The sequence below is a fragment of the Macrotis lagotis genome, chromosome 7 (assembly GCF_037893015.1).
Source record: "Macrotis lagotis isolate mMagLag1 chromosome 7, bilby.v1.9.chrom.fasta, whole genome shotgun sequence".
NCBI lineage: Eukaryota > Metazoa > Chordata > Mammalia > Peramelemorphia > Peramelidae > Macrotis > Macrotis lagotis.
This window is the reverse complement of record NC_133664.1, coordinates 106545525-106565171: the sequence shown is the minus strand read 5'-3', so window position 1 is coordinate 106565171 and position 19647 is coordinate 106545525. Positions and strand designations below refer to the sequence as shown.

The following is a 19647-nucleotide window of genomic DNA, read 5'->3' as shown; positions in this document are numbered from 1 at the left end:
TGATACTTGGCTTTTATAGGATATCTCTCCAGTCTAAAAAGCAGTGACTCTATGTGGCTAGTCTCTTTTATACCCTTACGTGACTATTTGCCTTTAGGAGGTAAAGGGTAGGAGAAGAAATAGGTTTGTTGTAAATCGCTCAATGAAGGATGTTACTCAACAAAAGGAAATACTGTAATATTAAGTGCAGGTCACTTCTGCTCTTATGTTCCACTGAACAGTTTTGGTTATCTAAAATTACCCCAATTCTAGACCTGGTACATTCTTTCTCTATCAGGACGGCCTATGGGGTAAACAAAGGGATCACTGCTGAACAGGAGAAAGAAAGAAGGACTAACTCAAGGTAAAAAGTAATTAAAATTAAAAATTTGCTGGAGATAGTGAAAATATGGGTTGAAGGTAAGAATATTTTAAGAGGTATGGGAGAGGTGAAGGGAAGAGTACAGAGACTCCCTGTCCTTCAGGGACAGGAGTGCTCTCCTAGAAAATCTTCTCCAGGTTGACGATCCATACTCAATCCAGTTCAACATAAATTTATTAAATACATAATTTGAAATAAAAAGTCAAAAACAAAACAATCCCTGTCTTCAAAGAAGTCACAATCTAACTCAGGAGACAACATACAAAGAACTATGTTCCACACGATCTACGTATTAATTGTCCAAAATCTCAGAGATATACTCTAGTCAATGTATTAGGGATGGAGAGACAAATTTTTAGTTGCCTGAAAGAGCAGTTCATTTCAAGGATCTGTGATTAATATAACTAAGCTAGACTTGCTTTTTTAGGACTTAATGGAAATGAAATGAAGTGATCTTGGTGATGGCATTTCTAGAGATTTTTGAGTTTGAGAGAGGATGCTTGACAAAATTTTGCTTTGAGTTTTGAAATTTGAATTTATAATGTTGCTTGCAGGGTTCTTTTTTTATCGAGTGAGTGAATGAACTAGGGAACAGGAATCTACCCCTCTTTCCTTATATCTCTTACTATCGCTAATTTCCTTCAAATCTCAGTTTAGGATCAGCTCCTAATGCATCTTCCCTGAATTTTTCCTTGTATTTATTTTATCTAATCTTATATATGAACATGTTATCTAAGTTCCTTGAGTCCAGAAGAATTTTATGTTGTCCTTGTCTTCACCTTTTTTATGATCCAGTGATTTTGGCTTCACTGCTGCTCCCTACACAATTCATCTCCCAACTCAGTGCATTTGCATTGGGTGTCCTCCAGTGAATTCTTTCCCTCTTCTTCTCTGCTTGAATTTCTTGATTTGCTTCAAGTCTCAGCTAAAACATTCCTTTCTAAAGAATTCAATTCGTTCAATACCAAGAGAATTTGGAGCAATCTTCTGGGAAAGGAAATCCTATCACCTACTTCAAGTTGGAATCTTTTTTTAATCAAAACTAATCACCAACTGTTAACAAACCAACCTTGCTGGACTCAGTACAGTAGTCAATTCAAGGTTCATATTAGGGACTGGAATACTTTTGATTTCATGAGAGGGGGAAGGCAGACCTAAATCAATCATCTGATTGAGTTCCCCCTGTATACAGGACAGCTAGGTGACACTGGCTCTATGACCTTGATCAAGTCACTTAACTCAGTTTCCTCATCCATAAAATGAGCTGGAGGAAGAAATGAAAAATTACTCCAGTCTTTGCCAAGAAACTCCAAAGCAGTTACAAGAAAATATAGGGTAAATATTGGTATAAGGAGTATAAGATGTTGTTTCTGACCTCAGACAAATTTGCAATCTTATTGGATCATTAATTAAGATACTTGAAGCAATTAGAGAACAATGAGAACTGGCAAATGTGATGTTACTATAGACTGGAGTAATGAAGGGAGACTTTAAAAAGATGATAGAATTGAACTGGACCTTGACAGACTATGATGAATGTATGGATCAACAGAGAAGGAAATGTGAATTGGTATAGTAGAAACCATACTGGTTTGGAATCAGAAAGTCTGAATCCATGTTTAATATGTTGGACAAATAATTTTACCTTTCTGGGTCTAAGATATTTCATTTGTAAATTAAAGATGGGGATAAGAATTACATAAAAATTATGGTTTACAAATGAAAGAGAATATTATGTAAGAAGATATAATAAAATTATATCTAATAACTAATAAAAGAGATATTTTCAGACAAACACTGAGTGACTTGTATGACATGATGTAAATTGAAATAAGTGGGACCAGGAGAAAAAGTTATGTAATAACAGCAACATTGTAAAGAAAAATCAAAAGACTTGATCAATGCAAAGACCAACCACAATTAGAGAGGGCCAAGGATAAAGTTCAGTCCTCACTTCCCAACAGGGAAATGATGGTCTTGAGATGCAGAATGAGACCCATATTTTGGGAAAATGCCAATGTGAGAATCTATTTTGCTTAACCATAGATATTTGTTAAAAGTTTTCTATCCTTAGTGCCTTATACAAACCCTGGCATTGATTAATTAATGCTGGTTGATTAATTGATTAACCAAAAATGCATCATTAATTAAAAGATTGGAGGCTTGGGTTCTGATAGCTACTCTTTAACCTTTTTGTGTTTTAGGATTATCTCAAAATGGACAGGTGATCATTTTAAGGTATATATAGAGGATTGTGAGAATTAGATGACATAAAGTCTCATATAAATGGGAGGTATTATTATGATGACAGTTATAATTTGGTTCTGAAGGTAATAAAAAATAGACACAAATGCAAAGATATCTGGAATCAAGAGATCCAAGTTCAATTCCTCCTTGTATACTTGCCAGCTGTAGGATTCTGGGCAAATTGCTTAATCTCACTGGAACTCAAATTCCTCACCTGTAGAATGGGGGTAATTATCTACCTAACCTCTTCAGATTATTGTGAGAGAAATACTTTATAAATCTTACAGCATTAAATAAATGTGAGCTATTATGAGTACATCAACAATATATTCTGTGGCAGACACTATGCAAAGCCCTCAGGATACAAAGACCCCCCCCCCCATAATGGTTTCTGTACTCTATACAACAATTCTATGAAACCAGTTGTAGAAATGACATAGCCAAGGTCATTTAGCTAATAGTAATGGGGCATTTAGAAGGTGTAAATAAAGCCTTAGATGCTCAGTAGTTCTGTAACTGTGCAAATTACTTAATCTCTATCAGTCTCAGTTTCCTCATCTGTAAAATGGGGATGATAATCATAGCACTCTCAGGTTTGTTGAAAGGATAAAATGAGTTAATATCAGTGAAGTGGGATTCTTGTAGAAAGTTTGCCTTTATCTCCAGAACCATTTCCATATAAGTTCATTTCTTTCAGTTCTACAGATAACTTTCTCTTTAATTTAGAAGTAATGGATGTCCTTAATAATTTGTGACTGTCCAGAACCTAGAAATGAAAGAGTTAAAAGGATAGGATTTCTAAGTAATCTTTTTTTTTCAAGTTCAGGGTGGAAGATTTTGTGTGTGTGTGTGTGTGTGTGTGTGTGTGTGTGTGTGTGTGTGTATGTGTTTGGATGAATGGATGTTACTATCAGGGACAATAATTACTAATTAACTAGATATCTTGCCCTGGATTGGAGTGAGGCAGTCCCAGTTTTTCAAATTTGCATTTCTCCTGACCAGAGGGTTTATTTTCATCCAATCAGTTTGCTGCATCCTGGGTTTAGGACTGGTTTATAAGCTCTGTGCTATTCTTTTGCCTTTACTCCAGGACAAAAGAGAAAGTTTTCAGGAAAGAAGGGGAGGAATGTCTTGAGGTATGTACAAAAAAACTGTTCCTTCAACATTTGTTTTTAATTGTACTTTATTAGTTTATTAGAAATCTCCTGTCCTACACCTCCTTCCAACCAGAAGAGATATCTGAGCTGTGATGAGGTCAGCCAGACACTATGAAACAATGACTCCTGAAGGGTTTGAAAAATGGTTGTAGGGGTTGAGAGGAGTGTCTATTTCAGGCTTTTCCAATTCCTTTAGAAAAGGAAAGAAGTCTACTTGACATTGCAAAAGCAAAGTGAAAGATTTTAGAGAAGCTGAAGGACCCTTAGGATGTCTGATTTGGAGTTTATTTGGAGTCTTTGCCCTTTAAAGAGAGAAAGATGCCCATAGAGGAAAGATGCTCTGGTGCTGAGCCCAAACTAGAAGAGAAGGAAGAAATGAAATGGAAGTGAGAAGGGGAAGGAGAGTCTCAGATCTATGATTTAGAGGAGGAGAAAGAAAAGAAAGGAGAAGAGTATGGAAGTTCCTTGTGAGTAGGGATTATTTAATTTTTTTTTCATATTTGTATCTCTAACCTAGCTTTATATCTGGTAAACAATGGGTGCTTAATAAATATTTGTTAATTGAATGTGTGTGAGTGTGTGTGATGCTACAGGTTGGAGAATGGGTTGTAGTAGAAGGAATAGATGAGTTTTATAGAGAAGTTAAGTGCTTTATTACGTTCTTGGTAACTTTCTATCATGAGAGGAAGCATGACATAACTAGCCTAGTCAGGAGAACTGGATTCAAACTCTGCCTCAGATACTTACAATGTCATTTAATTCCTCTGTTATCTGTAAAACAAGGGGTTTGGATTATTTGAACTCTGAGATGTCTTCCGACATTGGATCTATGTGTAGGGACAAATGACTTCTTTTAAATCTGTTTCCTACTACATGAGAAATTTTCTTTTTTTCCATAATAACCTTGTATTTTTGGGAAATCTAGGAGTACCGTACAGCAATGAAATATCATGCCCATTCCCTATCCTCATTTTTTATTTTTACTCTCTTCTGCTTTTATTTCAAGACAAAGCAGCAAGCTTCAAGTAAAAATGTGAGCAATTTGAGCATAGAAAGTGCTTTATTTTTTATCTTTATTACTTCAGTTCCTATCATAGTTTGGCACTAATCTATCTATGTGTCAAAAAAAAGTATAACAAGTTGGGGATGGGAGGAGTAGAAGAATTAACTTTATTTCCTCTAGGGCTTCTGAGACTCCAACTTTACTCAAAACTCCAAAGTAAATAATTCTAGAAGCCCTTCCAGTTCTGGAAGACTAAATTAAAAGAGTAGCTTATTGGAGATCATACTAGTCTTGGAGTCAGAACAGAATACCAGAGTTCTTGCTCCATCTCTGTAAATTGCTAGTTAAATGACCTTGGACAATTTAAATTCTCTTGGACAATTTAAACTCCCTGTACTTCAGTTTCCTTAGTTGTGAAACAGATAATAATTGGATCTGTGAATTTGTTTGTGTAGGGAACTCTTAGGTAAGGGAACTTCTACTAATAGTCAGTGTCTTCTAGTTAACAAAGTATGGTCCAGGGACCAAATTTAACCTGTGTGAGTCAAGAATGGTTTTTTCCATTGTAAAATTATTAAATCATAAGTAAAATGAAAATTACTTAAAATTATAATTAAAAGTTATTGAAACACAACCATGCTCATTCCTTTACATTATCTATTTTCTAGCTACATTAGCAAAATTGAGACACCTTATCTGAAACACATTGTTTATCTTGCCTCTTGGAGCTCTATAAATCTCAGGGACACAGTTGTAACTTATTTAATTCAGAAAATTTTCTGTTTGGAAATAATTACTCTCAAACCCTTCTGAATATATTTTGAAATTAGTTTCTTGATAATGTTTCTTAATGAATTAACTTAAAATTATAAAGTAAAATAATCCATGTATGTGCTTATCTGCAATAAAGTCGACTCCATGACAACTAAGGAAGTTTGAGTCTCAAGTAATTTCAAACTGTTTGATATACTTCCACTATTGTCAAAAATTAAAATTAGAAGTGAATTTCTGGGGCAGCTGGGTGGTACAGTGGATAAAGCACAGTCAGGAGTACCTAGGTTCAAATCCGGTCTCAGACACTTAATAATTACCTAGCTGTGTGGCCTTGGGCAAGCCACTTAACCCCATTTGCCTTGCAAAAACGTAAAAAAAAAAAGCGAATTTCTATTCCCACACAAATTTGCAGGAGATATGTGTTCTGAGCTCAAACTACAGTTCCAGTAATGTGTTTCAAACTTTGATACTATTACAAAAGAAATGGCCATATTTCAAAATCTGTTTAACAATGCAATTGAGGAACTTCTAGCTAATCTTCAACTGGAAGTAATTAATCTGCAATGTAATGTCTTGATAAAAGGAAATAATCAATAGAAAAATCTAATACAATTCTTTAAATGCTTCCCAAGTGATGAAGATGCTCAATTAAAATCATGTGCTTTATATTTTGGTAATGATTTTTAACTTCTGATCGTACCTCTCTGTGTGAAGTCATTTTAAAAGATGAAATATATAAAATATCATTACATATCAGCATTAACAGATTTATAATCAATTTTGAGAGTAGGGAGCACTAGTTTTGAACCCCAACTAAGTGATATTATCTACTCAAAAAAGTAATGCTATTCTTTTCATTTGTAGCCCTATGGTATAAAAAAATTATAGTCTTATTTTATTTTGAATTTCATCAATAAAAATTTGGTGGAAATTTATTTTTTCTCTTTTTATATAGGTACCTACATGATATCCTTAATTTTGTAACTTGCTCCATAAAGCCTAAAATATTTACTCTATGACTCTTTACAGAAAAAGTTTGCCTGTTCATTTCCTGGAGCATTGAGGTGTTAAATGATTTGCCCTAGGTCACATGGCCAGTTTTTCTGCAGAGGCAAGATTTGAAAACAGTCTTTCTGTCTTCAAAATTTGTTCTCTATCTTTATACTTTGCTGTAAAAGAAGAGTACTAATAGTTAGATTTACCAATAAAACTATAAAATATATATGAAGTACAAAGTAAAAATTGAGATTTTCTAGTCATACATGTTCCCTTCAAGGGTTGGGAGGAAGGAAAGGGAGATAAGGATGAATAAAAGACAGGACATATATGGATAGTGATTGATGGATTTATCATATATGTAGGTTGATGTGTTAATTTAGCTGTATATGACTCTTTTTGACCTCTTTTGGGTTTTCTTGGCAAAGATACTGGAGTGGTTTGCCATTTCCTTCTCCAGATGAGGAAACTGAGGCCAACAAGGTGAAGTGACCTGCCCAGAATCACATGATTAGTATCTGAGGCAGGATTTGAATTAAGTAAGATGAGACTTTCTGACTCCTGGTCCAACTCTCATCACCTAGCTGTAGGTGTTGATTTCTAAGTGACACTTGCAGCCTTCTCTTGACTTGCTGCTGATCAGCATTTACAAAGTCTGGTTTGATGTGCTTGTTAAGAGAGCTGCTATTTAAAGTCTACTTACATTGAGTCTGTATTCCTGCAGAATTGATCACCTGTAGCACTTGCATGAGCTATAGCATAAACTAAGACCTAGAGGATTATACCACAGGCTGGCATATGCATCTTCACTATAGCCTTTGTTTTGTTGTAGTATAATGAAAAGAGGTTGTCTTTGGTTGGATTCAGCCTTTCTGGGTTGCATTTCTGACTCTGCTCTTAAACTTATGATTTTGGTCTAGTCACAATCTCTTTGACTTATATTTCCTCATCTATAAAATGGGAAGTTGGGCTAAAAGATCTTTAAGTCACCTTTCCACTCAAAACTTATGATTTTAGTGGACCAATAAATGGACACATGTCTCTCTTCCTTGAAAATGAATTCTTTTGGATCAGGTTTAAAACAATATCCTTTTGACAATCAGTTTGTTGGTAAAATACCATAGAAGTCTCATTTTTTTCAGGTGTTATTCAGGTAAACTAGAAAAGAGAAGAGAGGGACTTTATTTTCCCAGGCTTGAAGATATTAAAGTAGTAACTATATTAAAGGACAGCTAGATGACATAGTAGATAAAGCTCCAGACCTGGAATCAGGAAGACCTTTCTTCAATCTGACCTCAGACACTATTGACTGTATAATCCTAATCATACATTGAGTAACAACTTATTAAGAACTTTTTCACTTGCTTTTTTTTTAGCTTTTTGCTTGGAGAAATTGGTAAAAAAGGATATTGGTTAAGTATTTATTTCTTTAGATTTACCTATATATACTTTTTTTTACATATGAGCAAAAAAGGAAATATCTAAATAGGTGAAACAGGTTAATTTTCCTAATAAATTGATAATAATATATGAAATATCAATAGAATTTGACCTCTAGGAATCATGACTGGAGTGGTTTTCCATTTCCTTCTGCAATTCATTCTACAGATCAGAAAACAGGTAAAAATATGGAAATGACTTGCCCAGGTTCATACAGCTAATAAGTGTCTGAGGATGACAGAAAGATGAGTTTTTCTGACTCCAGGTCTGGGACACTAACCACTGCATCACCTATCTGCTAAACATATTCACATTTATATTTGCTGACAATGATAAAAATAATTAGCTTTGCATTTTGAACCAATTAATGGATTCATATTGCAGTATGACATTCTAGAGTGCTGTAGGTTAGAGTTATAGATTGAGCAAGATTTGGATAAATCATGGATAGTAGCTCCAGAGAGTTATTAGGAGAGATGAGTCAATGCTAAATCTAAAAAGTAAGAAAACCCAGGATTCAAGTCCTGAGCCCAGAATTTACTAAATGTGTGACCATGAAAAATCACAAGCTCTATGAGCCTCATGTTCCATTATTTCACTTCATTCTTAAAACAGTTTCTTCATTTGTAAAAATCATATATCATATAAAGTAAGGAGGTTGGGCTAAGTGACTTTAAAGTTTCTTCTTCCTTTAATTTATGATGTCTTACCTATAGAAATATACTTCTCCACTGCCATTCTCTGATTTTAGATTGGCTCAGGAGCTGTTATTGAATAATAAATGCCATATATTATAATATATTCATAAATACCATACAGTAATAAATACCATACATCTTACGGTGTTTTATTATTAATGATTCTTTAATGAGTTAATTGAATTTGATGATCAGACTTTTTTCCTTTAAAAATAAATTTATTGATGTCATTTGTTCTTATATAGGATTCATTTACAGTATACCTCTCCTCATTTAGATACTTATTTAATTGTTATAGAATATAAAATTAAAAAGAGGAAAGAAAAAACACCCCTCCCTTCCCCTCTCCTTTCCTTTTCCTTTTCCGTTTTCTTGCCTTTTGCCTTGCCTTTCTTTTCCTTTCCTTCGCCCTCCCCTTCCACCTCCCCCTCTCTGCTCTCTTCTCTTCTCCTTTAATCTCATTTTCTTTTTCTTTTTTTTCTCTTTTTCCTTTTCACTCTTTCTTTTCTTTTTTTTTCCTTTTAGATTTTTTTGCAAGGCAATGGGGTTAAGTGGCTTGCTTAAGGCCACACAGCTAGGTAATTATTAAGTGTCTGAAGCTGGATTTGAACTCAGATACTCCTGACTCCAGGGCTGGTGCTCTATCCACTGCGCCACCTAGCCACCCCTCCTTTTCACTCTTAAAAAAGAATGTTATTATTATTATTATTATGCTTTTTTAAGGCAACGGGGTTAACTGACTTGCCCAAGGTCACACAGCTAGGTAAGTATTATGCGTCTGAAGCCAAATTTGAGCTTAGGTCCTCTTGACTCCAGGGGTCAGTGCTCTAACCCTTTCCACCTAGCCACCCCAAGAATGTTACTTCAAGTTAACTTTGTAGTTTTGAGACCCTTCACACATAGTCTGAACTGTTTTTTTTTAATAAAAGAAAGATTTTATTTATTTTGAATTTTACAATTTTCCCCCAATCTTGCTTCCCTCCCTCCACCCTCCACAGAAGGCAGTCTGTTAGTCTTTACATTGTTTCCTGGTATACATTCAACATAAGTTGAATGTGAAGAAAGAGAAATCATATCCTTAAGGAAGAAACATAAAGGATAAGAGATAGCAAAATTATATAAGATAATGTTTTTTTGAAATTAAAGGTAATAGTCTTTGGTCCTTGTTCAAACTTCACAATTCTTTCTCTGGATACAGATGATATTCTTCGTTGCAGATACCCCAAAATTGTGCCTGATTGTTGCACTGATGGAATGAGCAAGTCATTAAGGTTGATCATCGCCCCCATGTTGCTGTTAGAGTGTATAATGTTTTTCTGGTTCTGTGCATCTTGCTCAGCATCAGTTCATACAAATCCTCCCAGCATTCCCTGAATTCACATCCCTCCTGGTTTCTAATAGAACAATAGTGTTCCATCACTACAGATACCACAGTTTCACAATTGATGGACAGTCACTTAATTTCCAATTCTTTTCCACCACAAATAGGACTACTATGAATATTTTTGTACAAGTGATGTTTTTACCCTTTTCCATAATCTCTTCAGGGTATAGACCCAGTAGTGGTATTGCTGGATCAAAGGGTATGGACATTTTTGTTGCCCTTTGGGTGCAATTCCAAATTGCTTTCCAGAAAGGTTGGATGAGTTCACTACTCTACCAACAAAGTAATAGTGTCCCAGATTTCCCACATCCCTTCCAACATTGATCATTGTCCTTTCTGGTCATATTAGCCAGTCTGAGAGGTGTGACGTGGCACCTCAGAGATGCTTTAATTTGCATTTCTCTAATAAGTAGTGATTTAGAGCAATTTTTTTTCATGTGACTATGGATCACTTTGATTTCCTCATCTGTAAATTGCCTTTGCACATCCTTTGACCATTTTTCAATTGGGGAATGGCTTGTTTTTTTTAAGTTTGACTCAGTTCTCTGTATATTTTAGAAATGAGTCCCTTTATCAGAAAAGCTAGTTGTAAAAATTATTTCCCAATTTATTACATTTCTTTTGATCTTGGTTACAGTGGTTTTGTCTGTGCAAAAGTTTTTTAATTTAATGTAATCAAAATTGTCTAGTTTGTTTTTAATGATGTTCTCCATCTATTCCTTGGTCATAAACTGCTTCCCTTTCCATAGATCTGACAGGTAAACTAGTCCTTGATCTCCTAGTTTGCTTATAATATTGTTTCTTATGTCTAAATCCTGCATCCAGTTTGATCTTATCTTGCCATAGGGTATGAGGTTTTGGTCTAATCCAATTTCTGCCAAACTAACTTCCAATTCTCCCAACAATTTTTACTGAAGAGAGTGTTTTTATCCCCCCAAATGATCTCTTTGGGTTTATCAAACAGCAGATTACTATAATCATTTCCTTCTATTGCACCTAGTCTATTCCATAGAAACACCACTCTTTTTCTTAGCCAATATCAGACAGTTTTGATGACTGATGCTTTATAATATAATTTTAGATCTGGTAGGGCTAAACCATCTTCTTTTGCACTTTTTTCCATTAAATTCCTGGAAATTATTAACTTTTTATTTCTCCACATGCATTTATTTACATTTTTACCTCATTAAAGTAATTTTTTGGAATTTTGATTGGCAGGATATTAAACAAGCAGTTTAATTTTGTTAGAATTGTCATTTTTATTATATTAGCTCAGCCTATCCATGAGCAGTTGATATTTGCCCAGTTATTTAAATCTGATTTTATTTGTGTGAGAAGTGTTTTGTAGTTGTTTTCAAAATCTGAACTGGCTTTTACAAAACTCTGTGAAATAGGTAGAAAAACTATCTTTCCCCCCCATTTTTGCAGTTGAGAAAACTGAAACTAAGAAAGTATTAAAGTGCCTGAGTCAATAAGTGGAATAATCTAGGCTCATACTCAGCTCTTCTTCCTCTAAGTAGGAAATCAGTGCTTAGTATGTACGTTGTTAAAATTATTTATATATTGACCAGAAATCAGTTTGTTTTATATCAACCCCCCCCCCAATATCCATCTAAAGAAGAACAGGTGCACTTCTCTACTAAATCTGTACTGTGACTCTGTCTTCATCATAAATACTTGGGAAATGATTCCTACAATTTGGAAACCTTTCAAATATGTTTTTGTTCTTCTTGATTTCTAAAAGATCATGAAGAAATAATTTAACTTTTTTCTTGAATGCTCCAGGTATTATTTATTTTGCATGTCAATTATAACATTATGCCATAATCAAGTGAAATTCTTAGGAGGTATTGAGGTCTCTTTGTCCACTAAAAAGTTTCATCTTAAAAATGCTGTTCCTTTCTCACTTCTCTTTTTCTTCCTGTTGGATTTTACATCTCAGTGTTTCAACTTCTAAATAATAACAATAAAAATGGATAATTATGACAGTAGAAGTAATAATAAGAGATTGAACTCCGCAGTGGAAAGAGAACTAAATTGGGAGGTAAAAAAATAGATTCTGTTCTCAGTTCATATTCCTTCAGGTATTAATATCATTTCAAACTATGAACCTTAAGGAATAAAGAAATTAGCCAGAAAAGCACTTACTGAGTGCTGAGTGCTGGTGATTCAAATAGAAAAGCAAGATTTTCTCTGCCCTCAAGGAGTTCATATTCTTATAGAAATAAAAAAAAACATATTTAAGAGGGTTTAGCTGAAAGTCCACATGGAAAGGCTCTTTGCCATAATCATTAGGGTGTATTGGTAAAGAAGAGGACAATGTATTTCTTTTATTTTAAAGGATGTGAAATGACTTTATTAACTGTTAACGGTCATATGAAAGGGAGGTGTTTTTATTAGATAACCAATCGTCTATCTTAAAAGTCCTTTCTACTCTTTTGTTAGGCTTTTAAAAAATAAATCTTTCAGTTACCTTTTCTTTCTTTTCTTTTTCTGACAACCCCTCCAGCATCTTTGCTAAGAAAATTTCAAATGGGGTCATGAGGAGAGAGACATGACTGAAAAATGACCGAATAACAATAGCAAAATCCCCATCACCATTTTTATAGCACAATTCTATTGCATTCACATACCATAATTAATTCTATCTTTCCTCAAGTGATGAGTACATCTTTGGTTTCCAGTTTATTTATTTCTATTTTTATTATAATAAAGGAAAGTTTATAATAATGTGTATATATATATATATATACATGTATGTATGCATGTGTATAATACATATGGATCCTTTTTCCTTTCTTTGATTCCTCTAGTGTATAGGTCCAGTAGTGGTACATTTGGGTGAAAAGTATTAATGATTTTGGGGACATAATTCCAAATTCCTTTCCAGAATGGCTGGATATGTACAGAGTTAAACCATCAATATATTTGTGTACCTATTTGCCCACAATTCCTCTAACAATTGTATTTTTTCATCTTTGTTTAAATAATGCCTTTGGAAGTGAAAACTCAGAATTACTTTAATTTTCATTTCTTGATTAGTGAGTTGTAGCATTTTTTCCTACTTTGAAAACTGCCTAACCATGGCCTTTGGCCATTTGTGAAAAAAGCTTTGATAAAATATGGTCTTTGCCCTCCTGAAGCTTATAGTCTGCTATAAGATGATAACATTCATAAGCATATTGTTATATAATATTTATAACTATAGTACTCTATAATAAAACATAATGAGGTGACAAGAAGGAATAAAGATTATTAATGACCAGAGAAGTCTTTCTAGAGGGGTTGGTATTTAAGCTGGTCTCTAAAAGAATGGTAGAATTTCAGTCATTCAGTCTAACAACATAAATTTATTAAATACCTACTGTGCTTAAAGTGAAACATTTTTTGGTTTTGAGGAACTTATATTTTAGCCAGGGGAGACACCACATAAATAGCTATATATAAAATAGGTACAAGTAGATTGAGGGGGGGAGATATCAGTAACTGGGGGCATCAGGAAAGCTTTTATGAAGTTGTTGGCTCTTGAGCCAATTCAAGCAGAGGTGAGGCATTCCAGAAAAAGGGAATGTGTGAGCAAAATAAAAGCTGTGGGGAAAATGTTGATGTGTTTTATAGGTGGAGCATGGGAAGGGATTAATGTGAGATAAGGCTAGAAAGGAAGGTCAGAGCCTGACTGTATTTGGCTGGCAGGGAAGAACCTTTAATGAGATATGATCTTTGCATGAATTATAAAATATAGATTCAGTGGAATAGGGACAATGTGAAATCAGGGGGACTGTATTGAAGATTAAAGATGGGTAGCAATGGAAGCATTACTACATGGCAGTGAAATTAAAGAAGGGGGAAGTTGGAAAAGATGTTGCAGTGATCTAAACAGGAATTGGCAATGACTGGTAATCAGAAGTGCAGAGGGAAAAGAAGAGTCAGAGACAGCCCCAAGGTTGCAGATCAGGGAGAATGGTGATGCCACTGACAAAAGTAATAAAGTCAGGAGGAAGCATTTGAGGGAAAAGATTAAAAAGTGTTTTTGATTATGAAGAGCTTTGCTACCACAATCAGAAAAGTTGTACAATAATTGTGCCATATTGGGAATTTATAAGATAAAAAGAAATAGCCCTGATTTCTCCTAGTGTTATAATACTGACCCTTATACCTTCAAGATGGATTGTTATTGTTTATCCTTTGTTCTTGAAGAGAACCCTGATATCAGGGATATGATGCCATGGCATACAAGTGAGTGTATTGATGGGAAAGAGAGAAGGAAGGAAGGACCAGGGGAGTCTTCATGGTGGTCCAATGGTTCCTTGACTGTCTTATTCTTGGTATCTGCTTTTGTGTCTTCTTGTTTCATGTGTATTCCTAGGAAAAATCTCATTAACAAGTCTATACTGTGAGTTGCTAGAGTCAAGTGAAGTAGTACAGAGTGGGAAAAGAAAAGGGCCAGAAGGTCCAGGACAGGTTTGTGGGCATGATCTGGAGCAAAAGAGTGAGAGAAGGGGCAGTCAGAGAGGTAGGAGAAAAACCAGGAGAAGGGGATGCCCTGAAAAACGTTATAGATACTTGGAGATGCAATACAGATTCTGGAAGATAAATCAAGTTGAAGCTATAGATTTGAGATAAGTGAAATTAATAAACATCATTGTACATCTAGTTCTCAGTTTCTCTCTGGGTTAGAGTTTTAGAGAGCTCTTGAGAGATCTAAAGATGAAAAATAACTTACCTTTATGTCAACTCTGCTTTTGAGGACTTTTCTCTTTGCTTCTGGGTTGTTTCTTTTAGAGAATATTGAGGTTATTGGAGGCTTGATTCTTGAGAAAGTGGGATATTTATCTTACTCAAAATATTTTCCCACATTTCCTGAATTGTTAGATTTTTTTCCCCCTTCAACTGATAAAATGAAAAAGATTGCTGTAAAGTGATCACTAACATGTACTAATTTGTAAGGTTAAAAAAAAGATGCTATAATTAGATGAGAAGCAAAGAGTGGTCTATTCAAGGAAGCCCTGATCTGGGAGACAAGAAACTTAATTGCTAAGCTTTTTAGTGAGTTTTTTCTATGTGAATTTTGGAAGGTCAAAGAACCAAAGCTCTTTTGATCACTTTTGTCTCTGTAACTAAATGGGGCACATAGTACTTGACCTTTTAGTTTTGTGGTGGGGATAGAATGAGATTATGGAAGTGAAAATTTTGGTTAATATCAGGGTTTAGCCAAGTCATAATGAGTTATTCTCATATTTTAAGTGCTTCTCTTTTAAAAGATAGTAAACATTACCTAAAAAGTATAGTTATATTTTAACTGTAATGTCCAAAGTATACATTTTTAGCTAATGTTTGATATAGTGGTCAAAAAATTATCCAGGAGTATGCTTTCTTGAGAATGATATTTTTTAAAAATCTTTTTAAAGAAATGGAAGTAAAGGAGGAAGTTTAAGAATGAGGGAAGCATTGACTAAATATGTTACTTGGGCAAACTTTTGGAAGGAAATGAGAAATGTCTTTGAATGACTATGTTGATATAACTTAGATACCACAGCAGACTAATGGGTGGTGACTTAGAGTCTCTTTTGTTCTTCAGTGTGACCCACACTTCATGACCTCATATGGGTTTTTCTTGACAAAGGCGCTGGAGTGGTTTGCCATTTCCTTTTCAAGCTCATTTTATAGAAGAGGAAACTGAGGTAAAGAGGGCTAAGTGATTTGCCTAGGGTCACCCAGCTAGTAAGTGTCTGAGGCCAGATTTGAAGTTAGATCTCCCCGACTCCAGATCTTCCAGATTTGGTTCACTGAGTCACTTAGCTGTCAGAATGTCTCTAGGCAAGAACAAAGCACAGTTTTCAGAGATCCGGTCAATGAAAAAGGTTCTTTGTGAGAATGATCTTTATTTTCAGCTATGTTGATTTGTACAGTGACAGAGTATTGATGAGAGCAGCTAGATCTCTGGGCTTAGAGTCAGGAAGACAGCTCATATCTGGCCTCAGACTTACTAGCTGTGTGGCTCTGAGTAAGTCATTTAGTCTTTCCTCAGTTTCTTCATCTGTAAAATGAAATGGAGAAGGAAATGGCAAAGCACTCCAGTATTTCTACCAAAAAAAATCCCAAATGGGTGTCACAAAAAGTTGGACATGACTGAAATTATTGAACAACAGCAAACTGAGTTATGAGTGGGTATGGACAGTCACTGTGCATGTGTGTGTGTGTGTGTGTGTGTGTGTGTGTGTGTGTGTGTGTAGAATTGTGATGGTTGCTTTTGACTGCAACCTCAGCCTTTTACAGCTTGGAATATTTTTTTGTCACATCCTTCTTTGATCATTTATTTGTTCTACTTGGGATAATTCAGGACAGGGTGACAGGAACCAATACCCAGGGAATCAATTGTCTTTTCCCAGGAAAATATTTTTCTCCAAGCACAGAAATTTCCTTTAACCCTATTTTGTAGGACCATGATGTAAGAGTGGGGTGATATAATACAATTCTTCCTGACTATTAAAGAAAGGGTAATATATTTAGATAACCAAGGCTTATCTTCATGTTGTTCTAGCCACAATATTGGCTAGAAAAATATTGTAAATGTAAATTAAAAATTTTGAAGCAATGAGGACCTTGAAATTGATGATTCATGTGTTCCAAAACCTTCCAATATTTTTTCTCTATCACTTAGATAATATTTTAATTGTTACATTGTTGGTAGATTTTTCTCATTGCTTCTGGTAGAAATACTTTAGTGTAAGAACGCATACTTTGGCCACATTAGCTAAAATATAACTGTCTATTTTAGATAATGTCTATTGTTTTCTTAAAATTCAGAACAAATAAATAGTGATTAGATTTATATTGGCTATTTCTCACATGGGCTACATATGCTTAGAATCACAGGATCTCAGAATTGGGAAAAGCCTGCTGAGGTATCTCATCTATCCCATATCTTAACCAAGATATGGTTTTCTACCATATGTCTGGTAAAGGATTCTATAACCTCTACCGTTACAGGTCTTTATAGTATTAAAAATTCTAATTTCTTGCTTCTTTCTGTTTAGATGGCGAAGAAGAGTTTTACCAAATTGGAGATAATCCTTAGTTTTCTGTTCCTGGGATTGTTCATCATCTCTATTGCCTTGATTGTGCTTTTAGCTACAAAAACTTCAGGACTGACAGGTAACAAGATAAAGAATAGTGTTATCCTTGTCCTATGGTCACCTATCATGCCCTAATCTTTTCCAGAGTAGATGGTATCTTCCCTAAATTCTTTAGGGTCGTGATCCTCAAATTGTGCTCCACAGAATCTTGATTTCCGTGAAACATGAATATAAGGTAGGTGTCAAAAACATTTGGCCTGGAATTTTGAAGATATGAAAAAAAAAGGCTCAATTTCTTTTTTCTAGCACTAAAATTTTTCTTCTTCCCTTTTATTCATGAGGTATTTAATGTTCCCAGGCTTTCCCAAGCATTATATTTGGATGGTAGCATATTACAAGCCTCCAAATATTCCATGGCCAAATTAGTTTGTGAAGTACTGCTATTATTAATGTGTAGATTTTGACATTGCAGATTCAAGGATTCCATAGCATGTTTCTTTTGTATCTTTCACATTACTTAAAGTGCCAATTTACCTTGTTAAATATTTGTCAAATTTAATTGAATGGTATAGAATAAATGATCGTATAAATAATAAATGTATTTAACCAAAGTTTGCACTTACAAAATAGATAGGTAGTCCTTTAAGTATCTAAATATTTTATCTTTTAGGTATATGTATGTGTGAGAAAAATTATTTCAGTCTTATCAGTACTGCATTACTTTTCTCATACTAGAGTTGGATTATGCTAAGTTATTCAGTCTCTCTAACTGCCCTTTTATGATGTATGGCACCTATTTGTGGTCTAGTTGAATGGGTGTAAACGATAGTTGGAGACTAGGGAAGGGGTGTATACAGAATACAGCAATGGGCAGAAGATAAAATTCAAGATCAGATATATTTACTAGATACCTGCTGTATGCAGAGCTCTGATCTAGGTATTGGCAGAGAAGGTTTAGATAAAATGATCTGACCCTCAAGAAACTGAAAATATAGGTTGGGGGTATGGGGTATTGAATGTGTATACTAGGTGCTTCAAGAGAGACAGTAAGAAAAAAAAAACATATAGTTTACGATATACAGCATTATATTGTTATAACAAGAGTTATAATAACCCAGTATTGCATGAATGAATTTTGGAGTAGAGTGGAGTCTAAATCTGTGATGTTATTGATTGTAGGGAACTCCTAGGGAGGAATCTCCTTTCAGAAGTTTAGATAGTAATGGTTCTGTGACTCTTATTCTTGGAGTTTCTTTTTTTTTCCAAGCCAAGGGGGTTAAGTGACTTGCTCAAGGTCACACAGCTAGGTAATTATTAAGTATATGAATCTGGATTTGAACTCAGATCTTCCTGACTCCAGGACTGGTGCTCTATCCATTGTGCCAACTAGCTGTTTCTGGAGTTTCTTGGGATGTTGAGATGTTAAGCCAGTGTACAACTAAGTTGGGACTTAAACATTCTGACTTGGCTTTTAAAAAGAAATCACTTTTGAGTAGGAAAAAATTCAAAATTAAATTTAGTAATCTTGCTGTTTTAAAAAATATCATTCAGTATAAAGTTATTGTCTTTAGTGAATAAAGAGTTGAAAATTTTTAATTTCATTATTTTTAACTCAACAAATGCTTTGAGCTTCATTTAGGTTTTTTTTTTTGTTTTTTTTTTTTTTGTTTTGTTTTGTTTTGTTTTGGGCAGCCAGGTATAGTACAGTGGATAGAGTGCTGGGCCCCGAGACAGGAAGATTCTTCTTACTGAGTTCCAATCTGACCTCAGACACTAGATGAGTGACTCTGGGCAAGTCACTTAATGCTACTTGCCTCATTTTCCTCATCTGTGAAATAAATTGGTGAAAGACATGGCAAGCCATTATAGCATATTTGTTACTAAAACCCTAAATGGGATCATGAAGAGTCAAGACATAGCTGAAAAATAACTGAACAACAACAATAATTTATTTTTAAATTCTAAGTTATATTTTTTCCTTTACCTGGTTCCATTCAGATTCAAAAATCCATTTTCAAGGAAGCTGGTTTCTGCATGTAGATCTTACTATTTATATATTTATGCAATCATTATAGAGGAATTCAGAGGAGAGTTATCATTTGTATTGTTAAAATTAAGGCTATGATATGGCTACCTCTGTGACCTTCTTAAGTCAACAGTCTTTCTGGGCCTCAGTTTTCTTGTCTGTGAAATAAGGAATTAGGTAAAATGAACTTTAGGGTTCTTCTAGTTTCAAATTTATAATTCTTTGTATTGAGGCTTTCCTCTTGATTTGTCAATTAACATTTCTAAGAATAGTTTTCCCAATTATGAGCTTTCTGGGGCATTGTGGAGAAGATAGACATTCCAAAGCAGTGTACCCAGATGAATAATGAGGTGTCCTGAGTTGATACCCCTCTTTCAGTGGAAGTTTTGGAGTTCATGGCTACAGCTTCTAGAAAGATAGAGATGGAGTACAAGGTGGAGTACCAAAATTGATGGCATCGTATAGGATGAAGAAACTGTGCCAAC

The 19647-nt window shown here is 34.6% G+C and overlaps 1 protein-coding gene across 1 annotated transcript in view; it reads left to right on the top strand.

The window, feature by feature from the left end:
- Positions 1–230: 230 nt before the first annotated feature.
- Positions 231–19647, top strand: part of LOC141492847 (uncharacterized) — a 319801-nt gene continuing 300384 nt past the window's right edge. The window contains exons 1-2 of the mRNA XM_074193534.1: positions 231–343; positions 17098–17215. Coding sequence (XP_074049635.1) covers positions 17098–17215 — 118 coding nt within the window. The 5' untranslated portion in view covers positions 231–343. The remainder of the gene's footprint in view (positions 344–17097; positions 17216–19647) is intronic.